The sequence below is a fragment of the Micropterus salmoides genome, unplaced genomic scaffold (genome assembly GCF_014851395.1).
Source record: "Micropterus salmoides isolate LMB-PRFRI ecotype aquatic unplaced genomic scaffold, ASM1485139v1 Ms_hic_scaffold_9, whole genome shotgun sequence".
NCBI classification, from domain to species: domain Eukaryota; kingdom Metazoa; phylum Chordata; class Actinopteri; order Centrarchiformes; family Centrarchidae; genus Micropterus; species Micropterus salmoides.
The window spans coordinates 2809529-2828113 of NW_024044681.1; the positions used below are offsets into that span (position 1 = coordinate 2809529).

Sequence of the window (18585 nt, forward strand, 5' to 3'; positions counted from 1 at the left end):
CCATGAGGAAACTAACACGAGGGATAGGGCTTGAACGGCAGACAAAATCCACTGAAATCCACTCTGTTTGCGCTTTCATGCCGGTTCATGCAGAGGGTCCGCCACATTGAGTGCCATCCGAAACCAAAGAGGGCAGAGTGGTAGTGGGTTGTTAAATTGTGTTTAATTAAAAAGGCTCTTGTCTGATAGACAATACAACTGCTGATATTATTGAATCGTATTCATCTCGTGAAAATCTTGCCAAAATAAAATGGCCTACATTAAAGGACAAATAGAACATGGCATAACTAGACACACAGGGGGATCACGTAACAAGCAACAAAGGCATTAAAAAAAAATAGTTAAGTCTTCATACAACTGTTTTAAATTCTTCACACTATATAATGCTTCAATATAATATTTGATTTATATTGAAATGTTGCATTTGTGAATGTAATATTTTTCATATAAGATAAATATAGCCATTCTTTGCATAAAAGAATGTAATATAATTTTATTTGTTGTGATGTCTAAAGTCATGTTCTTAAAGAAATATTCGACACAAACACAAAATTAATGACAAATGCTTTCAGTTTCAATATTGCAAAAAAACAAACTTTTCCTCAACATCAATCCTGAATCTTAATACAAATGTTTATTTGATACACGTATTATAGCAGTGAGTAGGCCTAGGCTTCAGCGGTAACGTCAGATCCTATTGACGCTGGGGGGGAGGGTAGTTCATCCGAAAGTTGGCCGCTATATGTTTACCCTACGTGGGTACGATTTGGCTGTGAGGGTGACTCCAGAGTTCACTCTGTGTCGGAGTGGAAGTAGTGAGGGTCTAGTTTCGGAAGGGCCCTAAATACAGTGAGCACAAGATAATGAGACACAGGTGAACTTAATCAGGGAGGAGCAAACAATCACACAAGGGGAAGTGAAGTGAACCGAAACCAGATGAGAGGAAAATACCAAAGTAAAACAGGAAACACAAAGACACAAGAGGAAGCAGTTAACAAAATAAAACAGGAAATAATAACCCTCAAAGCCAAAACCATGACAACATGTCTTCACAGAGAGAGGAAGAGGAGTCATGTTTCTGTGGAGGAGCAGCCGTCCTGCTGTGCTTTGTGTCAGGACGTCCTGAAGGATCCAGTCTCTACCAGCTGTGGACACTGGTTCTGCAGACGGTGCATCACCTCATACTGGGACCAGTCTGCTTCATCAGGACACTCCTCCTGTCCCCAGTGTGGAGAAAGATCCAGAACCAGAGCTGGACTGCAGACAGCCAGTCAGAGCAGATCTGTACAAAGTAAGACTGTCCATCTGTCTGCTGATGTCCTCATGTCTGAAAACAGGATTCTTGGCTTTCTTTGCCTCGCAGCATTTAAAATGTTGCTGTCTCAGCCAATCAGAAACATTTTCAATAGGATTCAGTTTTCTTACTGGTTGTTTTTATGTTGGTGCTAATGAATAATTCCCACTAATGATTCTTTCTTCTGTGACAGTGGATGGCAGTCTGCAGGAGGTTTTAGATGAACATAAGATCAGTCTGAGGAGGAGATGTGAACGTGTGACTGAAGGAAGTGATGAAACAGGAAGTGGAACCCTCCTCAACAGGATCTACACTGAGCTCTACATCACAGAGGGACAGAGTGAAGAGGTTAATACCCAGCATGAGGTGAGGCAGCTTGAGACAGCTTCCAAGAAGAAGACCCTCCATGACACTCCAATCAGGTGCCAGGACATCTTTAAAGCCTTACCTGGCCAACAGAGAGCCATCAGAGTGGTTCTGACCAACGGCGTCGCTGGTGTTGGAAAAACCTTCTCGGTGCAGAAGTTCACTCTGGACTGGGCAGAGGGCTCGGAAAACCAAGATGTCGGTCTGCTGGTTCTGCTCTCGTTCAGGGAGCTGAACTTGATCAAAGATGAGCGGCACAGTCTCCTCACGCTGCTCCATGTTTTCCATCCAACATTACAGAAGGTCCCAGCGGAGAAGCTCGCCATCTGGAAACTGTTGTTCATCTTTGACGGCCTGGATGAAAGCAGACTTTCATTGGATTTCCACAACAGTGAGGTTGTGTCTGATGTCACACAGAAGTCATCAGTCAACCTGCTGCTGACAAACCTCATCGAGGGGAATCTGCTTCCCTCGGCTCTCGTCTGGATAACTTCCCGACCTGCAGCGGCCAATCAGATCCCTCCTTCGTGTGTCGGCAGGGTAACGGAAGTACGAGGCTTCACTGACGCCCAGAAGGAGGAGTACTTCAGGAGGAGAGTCAGTGATGAAGAGCTGTCCAGCAGAATCATCTCACACATCAAGACCTCCAGGAGCCTCCACATCATGTGTCTAATCCCAGTCTTCTGCTGGATCACTGCTACAGTTCTGGAGCACATGTTGACTACAGAGCAGAGAGGAGAGCTGCCCAAGACCCTGACTGACCTGTACTCACACTTCCTGCTGGTTCAGATAAAGAGGAAGAAGCAGAAGTACGATGAGGGACATGAGACGAGTCCACAGGAGCTGACGGAGGCTGACAGGGAGGTTCTTCTGAAGCTGGGGAGGCTGGCGTTTGAACAGCTGGAGAAAGGAAACATCATGTTCTACCAAGAAGACCTGGAGCAGTGTGGTCTTGATGTCACAGAGGCCTCGGTGTACTCAGGAGTTTGTACAGAGATCTTCAAAAGAGAGAGTGTGATCTTCCAGAAAACAGTCTACTGCTTTGTTCATCTGAGCGTTCAGGAGTTTCTGGCTGCAGTCTACATGTTCCACTGTTACACCTGCAGGAACAAAAAGGGACTGGAGGACTTCCTGTGGAAAGACTGGAAATACCTCACAAAACACAGTGAAAAACACAGGGACTCAAAACCTACAGACTGTCTATACAACACTTACCACCAATCCCTTCTGGATAGTCGGGATAGTGACAGTGAGGATGAGCATGACCCAAGCCTGGAGGACCTCCTGAGGAGTTCCATGAAGAAATCTCTCGAAAGTAAAAATGGCCACCTGGACTTGTTTGTTCGCTTCCTTCATGGCCTCTCTCTGGAGTCCCACCAGAGACTCTTAGGAGGCCTGCTGGGTCGGACAGACAACAGTCCAGAAATCATCCAGAGAGCCATCAACAACCTGAAGGAGATGAACATGAACTGGATCTCTCCTGACAGAAGCATCAACATCTTCCACTGTCTGACGGAGATGAACGACCACTCAGTACATCAGGAGATCCAAGAGTTCCTGAAGTCACAGAACAGATCAGAGAAGAGACTCTCAGAGATCCACTGCTCAGCTCTGGCCTACATGCTGCAGATGTCAGAGGAGGTTCTGGATGAGTTGGACCTGCAGAAGTACAACACATCAGAGGAGGGACGACGGAGACTGATTGCAGCTGTGAGAAACTGCAGAAAGGCTCTGTAAGTCCAAATGTACCATTATCAACACTGTAAAGCGACGTAAAGCTGAAGCATCAGTATTACAGTAAAGATACATGCTCACATCTGCACAAAACTTTACATGCTTGATAACTGTCCCGCTGAACAGATCTACATGCCAATATTCATTTATAATCGTATCACCAAGTGCTCTAGAGCGCCACAAAGGGGACACAGGAAGTGACGGATAACACCTTCATGCAGCTGAGTTGCAGCTGCTCAATTTAATGTGCTTTGTGATGCAAAATGCACAGAGTCTATTTTTAGAATAATGTGTCAGATTTTATTATATTTTTAAGTTTTATATTCTCTGTCATCACAGACTTTCCTTTTGTGGACTCTCAAAAACTCAGTGTGAAGTCGTGGCTGCAGCTCTGAAGTCCAACCCCTCCCATCTGAGAGAGCTGGACCTGAGTGACAACGACCTGCAGGATTCAGGAGTGAAGCTGCTGTCTGCTGGACTGGAGAGTCCAAACTGTAGACTGAAGACTCTGAGGTCAATTCATGTGTTCTGCTCTTGTCCATCTACCAAATTTAAATCCATAACAGAAGTTTTAAATTTTCTTCAGTTCTCTTGTGTTCTGAGTTTGTCTGAGCACAAATCACAACAGCTCTGAATTTAGTCTGAACTTAAACTGGATTCATGTTGATCCAGTTCTAAAGATGACTGAGGATGAAGCTCACAGTCAGTCAGCTGTGTCTTGATGGAGATGACTGTGGTGATGATGCTTTGAAATGAGCATCAGAACTGCTGGGACAGGTGTTAAAGAGCTCTGCACTGCACTTAAAGTCTTATTCATTTCATAAAGTCTTTTTATTTTGGAATTCTATAGAAAACATCTGTCTTAGTAAGTCACACGATTGTTCTGAATTAGAAGAAACAGAGGAGAATGAAAGTAACAAAAGTACCAACATGTCTGACTTGATCATTAATCCAGACTGGCTTGAGATCAGCAGCATGTTATTGATCTGTGTTGACATGAATAGGTGTATGAATGTTGTGCTGACATTTGGACAGTGTTGACAATTTCTGCGTCCTCATGAACTGGCGCTGAAGTCAAAAGTGAGGTCAGAAAAGGGTTACACAAACACACATGAAAAGGGACATTTGATTTATTTTTCTTCTCCCGTTATGCGGATAGTTCAAGAACCAGTACGCATTAACGCGATGATTTTTTTATTACTACCTGTAAGTTGATTACTGAAGTTATCAACAGTAATGCGTTACATTACTGCGTTACAGACAAAAGTAATCTGATTACAGTAACGCGTTACTTTGTAATGCACAATAACACAATGACAAAGTCTGTCTACTCATTTTAGGGAAAAGATTTGACATAGTAATGTTGATCTACACATTTAAAATCTGAACACATCTGATTGGATTAGAAATGGATTTTTATCTCCATCATTTATTCTTTATTCAGATTGGAGAGCTGCAGTTTGTCAGAGATCAGCTGTGCTTCTCTGGCCTCAGCTCTGAAATCCAACCCCTCCCATCTGAGAGAGCTGGACCTGAGTGACAACAGGCTGCAGGATTCAGGAGTGAAGCTGCTGTGTGGTTTTCTGGAGAGTCCACACTGCAGACTGGAGACTCTGAGGTCAGACACCAGTTTTTCCTTCTGTGCTGAGATTAATATGATGTGAATGTTGTGGTGACACTAAAGTGCAGATATAAGGCTGATATTATACTGATCCACACTTAGGATCTTAATGCTAAAGTCTCTCTTCTTCTTCAGTGGTTTAGTCCATTGACTTTGGCAGAGCAATGTTGAGCTCCACATTTAAAATCTTAATATAACAAGAAAAGTCTCCACTGGATAATTCACTGAACCTCTTAAACTCCTGATTTTCAGCTTCTTGTTATGATTAGGTCTTGCCTCCTTCTATTTCCTAGTGTTCCCCTTCGAGGGAACTCGAACTGCGTCGGTTGACGACACTATGGGAACGCCTCTGGGCGTGGCAGGGCTGAAATCTTGAATGAAACTACTCCAATCCTATTGCCGTTGCTAGAACGGTAGCGTGTGACGGTGTAACTGAAGGCGTACCGGACACATTAGCTTTTTCTCTTCAGCAGGCACTCTGGCATGTTTGAGACTACAAAGAAGTACAACCACACAAAGGTGAATGTGGCTGCCATGGCAGCGTTCCACACCCCTCTGAGGGATGGGCCTCTGGGGAGGCTTCCACTGGTCGTGCGCTTCCTCCGTGGAGCCCGGAGGATGAGACCTGTGACTCGTTCTACTATTACTACTACTGGCAGTGGTTCTCGAAGCGCTGGCTGAGGCCCCCTTCGAACCCCTGGAGTCAGCTGAGGCCAAGCACCTGACCCTTAAGATGGCCTTTCTCCTCGCTATCACCTCTCTGAGGAGGGTGGGGGATCTCCAGGCACTTTAGGTTTCTCCTCAATGCCTGGAGTTTGCCCCAGGGAGGGTCAGAGCCATCCTGCACCACTGTTCGGGCTATGTCCCTAAGGTTCCGTCCAGGTTGGCAGGGTCTATGGTGCTGCAGGCGTTTGATCCCCCACCTCATGTGACGGCGGAGGACGGGAGACTTCATCTACTCTGCCCGGTCAGAGCGCTGAGTATTTACACTCTGAGGTCCTCCCGGTGGAGGAAAGCAGAACAGTTGCTGGTGTGTTTCGGGTCCCCCAAGGCTGGGCTCCCCGCTTCCAAACACACGATCAGCAACTGGATCGTTCAGACTATTTCCCTGGCCTATCAGGTGCGCAGGTTACCTTCACCTATGGCCGTAAGGGCACACTCTACTCGGGGCATGGCGGCCTCTAGGGCCCTCCTCGCAGGGGCTTCACTCCAGGATTTGTGTGAGCCAGCTGGCTGGGCCACTCCTAACACTTTCATCCGGTTTTACAGTCTGGACCTTCCTTCTGCACCCGGCGCCCGTGCACTCCTTAGTCGTGCCTACGGGTAACTGCATGCTGGGGGGCAGGCGGAGGCTTCGGCGTGGCATAGTGGGTATTCTCGTTCCCATAGTGTCGTCACCGACGCAGTTAGAGTTCCCTCGAAGGGGAACGTCTCGGGTTACGTATGTAACCCTTGTTCCCCGAGAAGGGGAACGAGACACTGCGTCGGTCCGCCACACCTCACCCCGCCTGGAGTGCCTTGCTTCATAGCAAAGAGCTAATGTGTCCTGTGTGCCGGCGTGCTTATATACGCCTCCAGTTACGCCATCACACGCTACCGTTCTAGCAACGGCAATAGGATTGGAGTAGTTTCAGTCATGATTTCAGCCATGATTTCAGCCCTGCCACTGCCCGCCTGCCTACCTGAACTCTGCGTGTCAGACTGCCACGCCACCCTGAACAGAACTAAAGGACGCCATTACCAAGCCCCACACTGTCTGGAGATCCCCGCTTCGTCTACAACCTTTCGCTCCCTTCCCTGCTTCATTTTATAATAAATCTGATTGTGTGTTTGTCGTCTAACTTGTGTCCGCCTCTGAATCCTCCACTAAACCTTAACACTTCTGTTCCATATCATGTTTTAAAGAAATGAGAATAAAACTACATCAATTCAATGAAGAAATAATAATCTCCATTTCAACTATCAGACAATAACAAATATATTCAGTATTTGTTTTTTCCAACATTGTTCTGACGCTATATGATGCTTATATGACTGAATAGTTTAAAGTGAAGAAGCTTTGATTTGATGACTCCACTATTCCTAAAAGAAATATTGTAGATGTCTTTTGTTCACATTTGCCCAAAGTCCATCCTGACATATTTGGTATCTTTGGAAACTCTTTGATCTTGAGTGGAATCTTAAATCAGTTTCTGTGGCTTTTTCTTTGTGTTTGGCTGCACAACATGAGTTTGTATAGATGGAGCCACTGGTGGAGCTGCAGAGTTTAAGAGCTGAAGTCACTACGTCTTTATTGAAGTAGCAGCACGTTGTCATTAATATTAATGAGAGCTCTTTTTACCTTTTTGTATTTTACTGTTTGAACCTGCATCCTGTTGGGTTCAGGTGTTTGGAGTTTCCTTTTTCTAAACTTCTACATTCTAAAACTTCTTCAGCTCTGAACAGATTAAACACTGAATGATTTCAAGCAGGAACATTGTCTTCTAAAGTTACATCATTTATTCTTTATTCAGATTGTGGCGCTGCAATTTGTCAAAGATCAGCTGTGCTTCTCTGGCCAAGTCCAACCCCTCCCATCTGAGAGAGCTGGACCTGAGTAACAACAAGCTGCAGGATTCAGGAGTGAAGCTGCTGTGTGGTTTTCTGGAGAGTTCACACTGCAGACTGGAGACTCTGAGGTCAGTTCACTGACTTTCTGTTACTATTGTAGATCTGATATGTTTAATTAACAATTGAAGCTAATTTCTGTTCATACATAACTTCCATCCATAAAGTTGTAAATGTCCTTTTGTTCATATTTTCATGTTTCTTGTACTAAATTTAGTCTGCAGTCACAAAGACTTGTGTCTGAAAGAAACTGTAGAAAATGTCCACTGTTAGTCGTTAAAGTAAATTAATATCTCAAATTTTTGGTAAATGGTCACATCTGTATACAGAATATCCTCTGAACTAATATTTGTTTTAAACTGATCAAGTTTACTTGTTGAAGTAGAAATATTTCATTTAATGTTCATCTGATTGGATTAGAAATGGATTTTTGACAAAGTCCCTCTACTCATTTTAGGGAAAAGCTCATTGATTTGACATAGTAATGTTGAGCTCCACATTTAAAACCTAAACACATCTGATTGGATTAGAAATTGATTTTTATCTCCATCATTTATTCTTTATTCAGATTGAGAGACTGCAGGTTGTCAGTGATCAGCTGTGCTTCTCTGGCCTCAGCTCTGAAGTCCAACCCCTCCCATCTGAGAGAGCTGGAGCTGAGATACAACAACCTTCAGGATTCAGGAGTGAAGCTGCTGTCTGATCTGAAGGAGAGTCCACACTGCAGACTGGAGACTCTGAGGTCAGTAGAGGGTTGGAGTCAGTCCATGCTGGTCTCAGCAGTATTGTACTAAACACAGTTAGTATCAAAGCAGAGATCCAGTATTTCCTGTAAACCTCCAATTTTCTCAGCGGCTGCTTTCCTCAGTGAAGCTGTGAGAGGAGAATGGTGACAGGCTTCAGGATTGGACAGAAAGACACAGAACAGGCAGTGATCATGTGTTTGAGTTGATGTGAAGGTGACTGTTGTTGTTGTGTTCATGTCTCCAGGAAATAAAGCTGGATTCCAGCAGACAGCATCACAAGATGTATAGAGACAGTGGTCCTCATTCATCAAACTGTCGGACCATCAAATCTGATCTCAAATTGTTTGTTCTCTCATTTCAACACTAAACTACTGATCAGTTCATCTTTGTCACAGCTCCGAGATCAGTCTGACTGAAGCCTGCTAATCACTGGCTCTTATTTCAGAGAACCATTATTACAATTAGTAATTAGTAACCTTGTGGTCTTTCTACAGACCAGAACCTCTGCTGAAGTCCAGTAACCACAGCTGATCAGTCTTTGTAGGGCCTTTAAAGGTAATATGTAATGTGAGGTATCCGGGTCGGATTCAGCGCTGTGCACGCTCCCGAGCCTCTCTTGTACGACAGCGACAACATGGCAGCTAACGACATGCAGTCCACTAACACCATCAAACAACTGGCTCACAACGAAACACAGGCTCCAGTGTAAGGATACAAAACAACAATAAAGTTTTATGTGCTGAAGCCCATCAGACCAAACAGGTTCAGATGATGTCGAGTAAGAACAAAGTGAGCGTTAGTAAAGCTGGAGAAACACAGAGAAAGTAATGTTAGCTCGCCGGCTACCGCCGAGCAGTTGCTAATGTTATCCGGTGCAAAGTCACTTTCCATATTACTTCAACAACTAACACGACCCATGTTACTATCCTGTGTAAAAAATCATTATTAGTCTATCAGAATACGCTACCCCTGAAATTATGTTATAATATAATCAAAAAACAGAACATGTCATAATACTGTGACAGTTATACCTTTATGGGATTGAAAAAGGGAACACATAAGGTAGCATTTTTCGATAGGGCAGAGCGACTCGATAGACTCTGCTGTCGATTTGCGCTACGGTAGCATTTTTCGACAAGGCAGCATAGATCGTCAGAACACCGGCATGCTGGTGTTCCTGTGTTTATTGCAGGATTTCTGTATGAAAGCAGTTGTGTTTCGTATTATGCTCGCTCATGAGTTCAAGCAAGCACGCGTACGAGAACATACCTGGTTGCAATCTTAGAACCACACCGCTAGTGGACGGTGGAAACTACATAATGCCCCTTTAACATCATATATATATCTGTCCGTGTGTCTTTAGTTTGGTCCAAATGTTTTTAGAACAGACTCCATATTAACAGATTTGTCCTGTAATATTTCCAAAGTAGATGAAATATTCAAATGTGACTGAGCCGCTGTTTTTAACAGCTTTGAGCCCTAACAGCAGTAAATCCATCATTACAGTGAGCAGTGAATATCTCTGTCTCTGCAGTCATGATGCGTTCAGGGACTCTCAGCACTTTATTTCCACTGTGTACTTGAGTGAAACCTGCAGAGTAAACAGAGCTGATGCCCAAAGTAATGGGATACGAATGCATCCAGATGGAGAGGGAGAGAGGAGCTCAGTGCATCATGGGAAGTCTCCCAGCAGTCTAGGCCAAAGGGAGTCTCTGTAAACTCTGATTTATGACTTCTGCTGTCTGTCTTCTTCTCTCATCAGCTGGGGGTGGTCTCTGTAAGAGTGTGAGGGATCAGAAAGGTGGTGGTGTTGAGAGAGGATCAGCTGTGTCCTGATGATCCAGAGAGGTTGAAGCAGCAGCATCAGTTTGTGTGTGGAGAGGCTCTGACTGGGCCATGTTACTGGGAGGTAGAGTGGAGAGGAGAGCTTCATCCAGCAGTGACTGACAGAGGAATCCCAACAGTGCTGCAGTCTGAACTGCTCTGAGATCAGCTCCACTGTCAGACACAAAGTCAAGTCCACCATCATCCCTGTGTGTTCCTCTGGATGTGACAGAGTATCATCAGTGGATCTGGACTGCTCTGCTGCTGCTCTGTCCTTCTACACAGTCTCTGCAGACACACTGAGACTCCTCCACTCCTTCTGCTCCACACTCAGACACCTCCTCCACCTGGACCTCCACCTGGACCTGATTCTGTCTGTTTAATTCATTCAGATGTTCTGAACCCAAAGAGCCTCTGCACATTAGTTCTGTTTCTGACGACAGAACTGCAGATTAACACTTATTTAAATCGACTTTTGTGCTTTGCTTTCTGTTGCAGCTCCACCTTGTGGATTGATGGAGAATTGCAGTTAATTTCCATGATATATTTCCAACACATTTTGAAAACATTATAAAAATGGCTGATAAATATATAAATGAATAAACAGAAAATATAACAAATAAAATAATCTTGAATAATATATATAAACATTATTATTTGTCTATTTTATACCAAGTCCTTCAACTGCAGATCCCCTAATTTTATCTTTGTTAACGTCGACCTTCGAAGTTCGACCGGTCTTTTTAAAACTCTCCATATTGAATCATATATTGTTTTAAGCTTGTTTTCTAGAGCACAATGTTAGCTGGTCCAAATATGGCCAATATCTATAAGAGATGTGTTCATGTGACAAACAGTCATTTTATGCTCAGTGTGTTGTTGTTGCGTTAAAACAGCCGTTTTCTCACAGTGACATGTTTCCTGTACGCCAAGTAATTTTTCTTACAGCAAAATATCTTATAATTCTCATTTTATCTATAAACATGTAGAATAAAAGGCTCCTTCCCACAGATGAATGGTGTTACAGCCAACTGTCGATAAAGGGAAAACAAGCTGTGAGAGGCTGAACATGGAGAAAACTGATGAGACTCCACCACATTTCTAACAATCCATTTATTTTCTATTTCACAACAATGCACAGTTCCACTTAACAGCTGTTTCCATCCGTCTGTGCAAAGAAAAGGCCGGAGCACAAGACAAGTCAACATGCACCATTAAAGATCTAAAATGACCCTACCCCCATGATCACTGCAGCCAGGTGAGGTGAACAGGTGAGTGCACCTGCTTCTAACTGCGTCCTACACACCCACATACACACCCACCACCCAAGTGCCAATGAAGTGTGCAAATACAAAACAAGGACATGAAGATGCAAAAACTTCCATTTTGTGGCTCCTACAGGTGGTTTATTTTGAATAAATCCATGTAAAAACTATATTTTGATAAAGCGTTCTGTAAATGTCTGAACATTTGGTTTATTATCACAATAAAACAACAAAAATCCATCTGACTCTTATCAATGTGCTGGAAAATGGATTTGTGTGATAAGGCATATTATTAAATCAGTTTGTTTTTACTTTTAAACAAGTCAAAACTCTGCCTATAAATCTTTTTCCCCAATATATTATATATATACAGTGGGTACGGAAAGTTTTCAGACCCCTTTAAATTTTTCACTCTTTGTTTCATTGCAGCCATTTTCCAAAAATCAAAAAAGTTCATTTTATTTCTCAGTAATGTACACTCAGCACCCCATCTTGACAGAAAAAAACAGAAATTTTTGCAAATTTATTAAAAAAGAAAAACTGAAATATCACATGGTCATAAGTATTCAGACCCTTTGCCGTGACACTCATATTTAACTCAGGTGCTGTCTATTTCTTCTGATCATCCTTGAGATGGTTCTACACCTTCATTTGAGTCCAGCTGTGTTTGATTATACTGATTGGACTTGATTAGGAAAGCCACACACCTGTCTATATAAGACCTTACAGCTCACAGTGCATGTCAGAGCAAATGAGAATCATGAGGTCAAAGGAACTGCCTGAAGAGCTCAGAGACAGAATTGTGGCAAGGCACAGATCTGGCCAAGGTTACAAAAAATTTCTGCTGCACTTAAGGTTCCTAAGAGCACAGTGGCCTCCATAATCCTCAAATGGAAGACGTTTGGGACGACCAGAACCCTTCCTAGAGCTGGCCGTCCGGCCAAACTGAGCTATCGGGGGAGAAGAGCCTTGGTGAGAGAGGTAAAGAAGAACCCAAAGGTCACTGTGGCTGAGCTCCAGAGATGCAGTCGGGAGATGGGAGAAAGTTGTAGTAAGTCAACCATCACTGCAGCAATCCACCAGTCGGGGCTTTATGGCAGAGCGGCCCGACGGAAGCCTCTCCTCAGTGCAAGACACATGAAAGCCCGCATGGAGTTTGCTAAAAAACACCTGAAGGACTCCAAGATGGTGATAAATAAGATCCTCTGGTCTGATGAGACCAAGATAGAACTTTTTGGCCTTAATTCTAAGCGGTATGTGTGGAGAAAACCAGGCACTGCTCATCACCTGTCCAATACAGTCTCAACAGTGAAGCATGGTGGTGGCAGCATCATGCTGTGGGGGTGTTTTTCAGCTGCAGGGACAGGACGACTGGTTGCAATCGAGGGAAAGATGAATGCGGCCAAGTACAGGGATATCCTGGACGAAAACCTTTTCCAGAGTGCTCTGGACCTCAGACTGGGCCGAAGGTTTACCTTCCAACAAGACAATGACCCTAAGCACACCGCTAAAATAACGAAGGAGTGGCTTCACAACAACTCCGTGGCTGTTCTTGAATGGCCCAGCCAGAGCCCTGACTTAAACCCAATTGAGCATCTCTGGAGAGACCTGAAAATGGCTGTCCACCAACGTTTACCATCCAACCTGACAGAACTGGAGAGGATCTGCAAGGAGGAATGGCAGAGGATACCCAAATCCAGATGTGAAAAACTTGTTGCATCTTTCCCAAAACGACTCATGGCTGTATTAGATCAAAAGGGTGCTTCTACTAAATACTGAGCAAAGGGTCTGAATACTTTTGACCATGTGATATTTCAGTTTTTCTTTTTTAATAAATTTGCAAAAATTTCTACATTTCTGTATTTTTCTGTCAAGATGGGGTGCTGAGTGTACATTACTGAGAAATAAAATGAACCTTTTTGATTTTTGGAAAATGGCTGCAATGAAACAAAGAGTGAAAAATTTAAAGGGGTCTGAATACTTTCCGTACCCACTGTAAATGTTTCTGTTTTTGGTAAGTGGTCACATCTGTATACAGAAGATCCTCTGAACTAATATTTGTTTTAAACTGATCAAGTTTACTTGTTGAAGTAGAAATATTTCTTTGCTTTCTGTTGGTTTCAATGTGTTTTCACAAAGAATTTCTGATCACTGATATTGATCCTTCAGAACACACACACACACACACACACACACACACACACACACACACACACACTGGTCTGAGATCAGCAGCATGTTATTGATCTGTGTTGATATGAATAATGTATTGTTACGTATGCCGAGTGTACGTACTGAACAAAGACACAGAGAGCTGGCACGTGCTTTGCAGGAACCTTTAGTGGCACTTTTGTGTCACCACCCAAACAGTCTGTGTGTCCCCATGAAACTTTAGTTCCCTTTACAGAACACCTCCCCTCTTAAGTAAGAATCCCCCCCCCCTCTGACATCTGTCAGAAGTCCTTAAAAGCGATACTAACTTATTGGTAAATTCTTGTCAAAGAGAACATTTCACAACAGAATATTTATAGAATAATGCATTTTTTTTCTCTCAAGTCCAGACGCTCTGGCGGGAGTGACACTTTTCCTGAGGTTGTCACATATGGAGTGTTGGATGTGGCTGTCTGTGATTGTCTTTGTCAGTGTTCTCATGTTGGTGTGTGACTTGGTTGTCTGACTCTGTAGTTGTAACAGTCTTATCCAGCGGCACCTGAGGTTGTGGTTGGTGCACAGAGCGTAGGTGAGTTCGGTTTCTCCTGGTCTGTCCTTCATCTGTGTGAATAATGTACGATCTGGGTGTTGTAGCCTGCTGAATGACTATCCCTTGTTTCTCCTCTCTTGGGAGCCACACGTTTTGTCTCGGCTGCAAAGGCAAAGGCAGCGAAAAGGGGTGAGGCTGGACAGCCTTGTCTGGTGCCACGCCTTACTGTAAATGCTGGGGATCTCATGCCACTTGTAATACTGAGGCACGAGGGGCATATAAAAGCGATATCCATTTAATAAAATAGCTAAGTTAAATTTAGAGAGAACTTACAACAGGTAGGGCCATTCAATCCTGTCGAAGGTCTTCTCTGCGTCAAGGGAAATCATAATATAAGGTTAAGGAGTCTCCTTATATTATTGTAGGAGTTATGACCTGAAATGAAACCAGTCTGATCCAATGAAATGATATCTGGGAGGATACCTTCGAGTCTTCTGGCCAGTATTTTAGCAATTAGTTTTCGGTCCACGTCCAGCAAAGAGATTGGCCTATAGGAGGCACAGTCGTCCGCAGGTTTGCCTTTTTTTAAGATTAAGGAAATGTTAGCGTTCATCATAGAATTTGGAAGAGCCCCAGAATCAAAGGAGTGAGACGACATATTATGCAGGGGGTCTATCAGCAGGTTCTGAAAGGCTTTATAAAATTCAGGGGTCAGACCATCCGGCCCCGGGGCCTTAATCTTTCATAAATTACATATGGCCTGTATGACTTCTTGTCTGGTAATAGGCTTGTTAAGTAGTTCTTTCTGTGTATCCCTGGCTCGAGGAAGATTAATAGATGACAGAGCCTCAGAGTTAAAGTCTGACTCAGAATCATATAGGCGTTCAAAAAATTCTAGGAATTAATTATTTATATCCTTGTTATTGTAAACTCAATTACCAGATGTCTTTTATAGCTGGGATGGCTTGGGATCCAGCCTTTGCCTTCACTTGATTTGCTAAATATTTACTCGGTTTGTTCCCAAATTCGTACATTCTTTGCTTGTCAAAAAAACCCCGATTTCTGAGCCTCCTTAGACAGGAAAGTGTCTACAGCTATAGTAGTGGCATCGATTTGAGACCTCAGCTCATCTGATGGATTTAAGTCAAACTCTCCCTGCAGTTTGCTTAGTTGTTGTTCAAGCTCCTGTTGTTCTGCCCTCTGCTTTTTCGAAGGACCGCCTTGGTGGTCTCCCAAAGCAGACTAGGAGACACACCTGAGCTGTCATTTTCAGTAACAAAATATTTAAACTGTTCAGTTAGATACGATTTAGAGTTTGGATTTTTGAGAAGATGATTCGGAAATTGCCACTGGCTCGTGGGGTGTTGTACTTTGCTGGACATGACTAAAAACACAGGGGCGTGGTCACTGATAATGATATTACCGATCGAGCAGGAATACACCCTGTGAAGTGCAGACTTGGGAGTAAAAAAATAATCAATTCTAGAGGATGATTTATGAACCTTAGAGTAAAATGTATATTTTGTCTGTCAGTGGGGTGAAGAGTCCTCCACGTATCAGTAAAGTGGATATGAAGATAATTTTGAATGTTCGCTGTCATTTAAATGAGTCTGTTGGATTAAGGCCAGCTGAACTGGAGAGTCCAAACTGTAGACTGGAGACTCTGAGGTCAGTTCATGTGTTCTGCTCTTGTCCAGTGTATATCTACCAAATTTAAATCCATAACAGAAGTTTTAAATTTCCTTCAGTTCTCTTGTTTTCTGGGTTTGTCTTAGCACAAGTCTTAATAGCTAATTTTAAAAGTTTGTCAGTCTGAAGAGTTTGGCTCCAAATTTACTCTAAACTAAAAGTGGATTCTTGTTGATCCATTTCTAAAGACAACTGAGGATGAAGCTCAGTCAGTCAGCTGTGTGTTGATGGAGATGACAGTGGTGATGAGGAGAGTCTAAATCTGTGCTTTGAAATGAGCATCAGAAGTGCTGGGACAGGTGTTAAAGAGCTCTGCCAGGTTTTGTATTTACTTAAAGTCTTATTCATTTCATAAAGTCTTTTTATTTCAAATCGGTCATTTTGAAATTCTGTAGGAAACATCTGTCTTAGTATTTTTCATGAATTAGAAGAAACAGAAGAGAATGAAAGTAACAAAAGTATCAACATGTCTGATTTGATCATTATTCTAGACTGGCCTGAGATCAGCAGCATGTTATTGATCTGTGTTGACATGTGTTGATCTGTGTATGAATGTTGCGCTGACATTTGATGAGTCTGTAGAAGGCTGACATTTGATGATCCACAATAACACAATGACAAAGTCCCTCTACTCATTTTAGGGAACAGCTCATTGATCTAATTGGATTAGAAATGGATTTTTATCTCCATCATTTATTCTTTATTCAGATTGAGGGGCTGCCGGTTGTCAGAGATCAGCTTTGCTTCTCTGGCCTCAGCTCTGAAGTCCAACCCCTCCCATCTGAGAGAGCTGGACCTGAGTGACAACAGGCTGCAGGATTCAGGAGTGAAGCTGCTGTGTGGTTTTCTGGAGAGTCCACACTGCAGACTGGAGACTCTGAGGTCAGACGCCATTTTTTCCTTCTGTGCTGAGATTAATATGATGTGAAAGTTGTGATGACACTAAAGTGCAGACATAATGCTGATATAGTACTGATCCACACTGAGGATCTTGATGCTAAAGTCTCTTCTCTCCTTCAGTGGTTTAGTCCATTGAGCTCTACATTTAAAAGCTTAATATAACAAGAAAAATCTCCAATGGATAATTCACTGTGAACCTCTTAAACTCCTGATTTTCAGCTTCTATTCCACATCATGTTTTTAAAGAAATGAGAATATATCTATATGAATTCAATCACTTCAGCTGAGCCCTTGAGAAGATAAATAAGCCATATCATCAGTCTAACCATAAACTGGTGCTTTGGACTATGCTAGCTTTAACTCTGTTCTGCTCTCGCCTTCATCTCTGCTGTCTGTCTCATGTTCACCATGTCAGCGCTAGTACTGGTGCGCTGGCCAGTTGCAGGTAGAGTACTCAAAATCTTTACTCAAGAAAAAGTACAATTACTCCCATAAAAAGTAAAGGAAAAAAATGCCTAACCTACTCATGTATAAATATAATAATATATTTTATCTGCTGTTCATCAGGTTTGAAACAGCGGCAACATGGTTATTTCTAGGGAATGCAGTTTGCTTTGCTGGTTGATTATCTTTAGCTATTTCTGTTTTAATAATTATTTTCCTTTTAAAATCTCCATGAATGTGTTGATAAGATCACTTTAAAATATCACGCTTGCTGCCCAGCCGACTATTGTTGCCTGTATCTTTTATTATGGACATGTAGCCAACCAAACCACTTGCTTTGAAGTAGCACAGGCAACCAAAACAATTTGATTATTCCTAAAGCATCTATATAACCTTTACAACGCAAAGAATTATTGTGGCAGTAACACGGGAGCAGCTCGTTGTTGAAGCAGGTAACTAGATACAGAGGAAGCTGTGGGTCATGCGTAAAGCGCAACAGGACTGTTTTACCCACCCATATTTTCTCTCTCTGTGCATCTCAAAAACGATTGCTTCCTAAGCTAAGATTCGTTTCACCGGCGACAAAATGAAAGTAGATTACTGGCCCACAGAAAATACTGGAGTAAAGGGTAAAGGTAGGCTACAGTTTTAAAAAAGGAATGTGAAAAGGTGCCAATTACTTTTTTAATTTTATTTATTTTGCAAAATTATGTTACTTGTAACATGTCCCTACCCACCCAACAGCAGGCGTCCCCACTGCTGTCTTCAGGTACAAAAAGAACAGCACAAAATAAACATAGTATTGAGGCACTTTGCTGCACCTGCCACTCTTTTTTCTCCCTTAACTTTTCAGCACCGCATTTGTTTGTGTCACATGTTTTCTATAGGCCTACATGACTTTTGTCCGCATTTCAACAGTTTAATCATGTCTGATGCGGAGTGTGTGATTGATTTGATTAGTCACTCAAATTGCCTGGCTATAAGCCAATCTCCAAAAAAAGAAAGTGAGGGGGACAAAACACAGATTTTGAAATGTGGGGGGGGACATGTCTCCCTCGTGTATAATTGCTCCTATGCGTATGGATCTTGAGTGGAATCTTAAATCAGTTTCTGTGGGTTTTTCTTTGTGTTTGGCTGCACAGCATGAGTTTGTATAGATGGAGCCACTGGTGGAGCTGCAGAGTTTAAGAGGTGAAGTCACTACGTCTTTATTGAAGTAGCAGCATGTTCTCATTAATATTAATGAGAGCTCTTTTTACCTTTTTTATTTTACAGTTTGAACCTGCATCCTGTTGGGTTCAGGTGTTTGGAGTTTCCATTTTCTAAACTTCTACATTCTAAACCTTCTTCAGCTCTGAACAGATTTTAAACACTGAATGATTTCAAGCAGGAAC

The 18585-nt window shown here is 42.8% G+C and overlaps 1 protein-coding gene across 1 annotated transcript; it reads left to right on the forward strand.

Moving 5' to 3' along the window:
- Positions 1-1465: 1465 nt before the first annotated feature.
- LOC119896057 (protein NLRC3-like) lies at positions 1466-4890 on the forward strand (the record flags this gene model as incomplete). The annotated part of the gene is made up of 3 exons (XM_038709538.1): positions 1466-3393; positions 3734-3907; positions 4839-4890. Coding segments are annotated over exons 1-3 (2154 nt in total), but the record flags the coding sequence as incomplete, so codon positions are not given.
- Positions 4891-18585: the final 13695 nt, after the last annotated feature.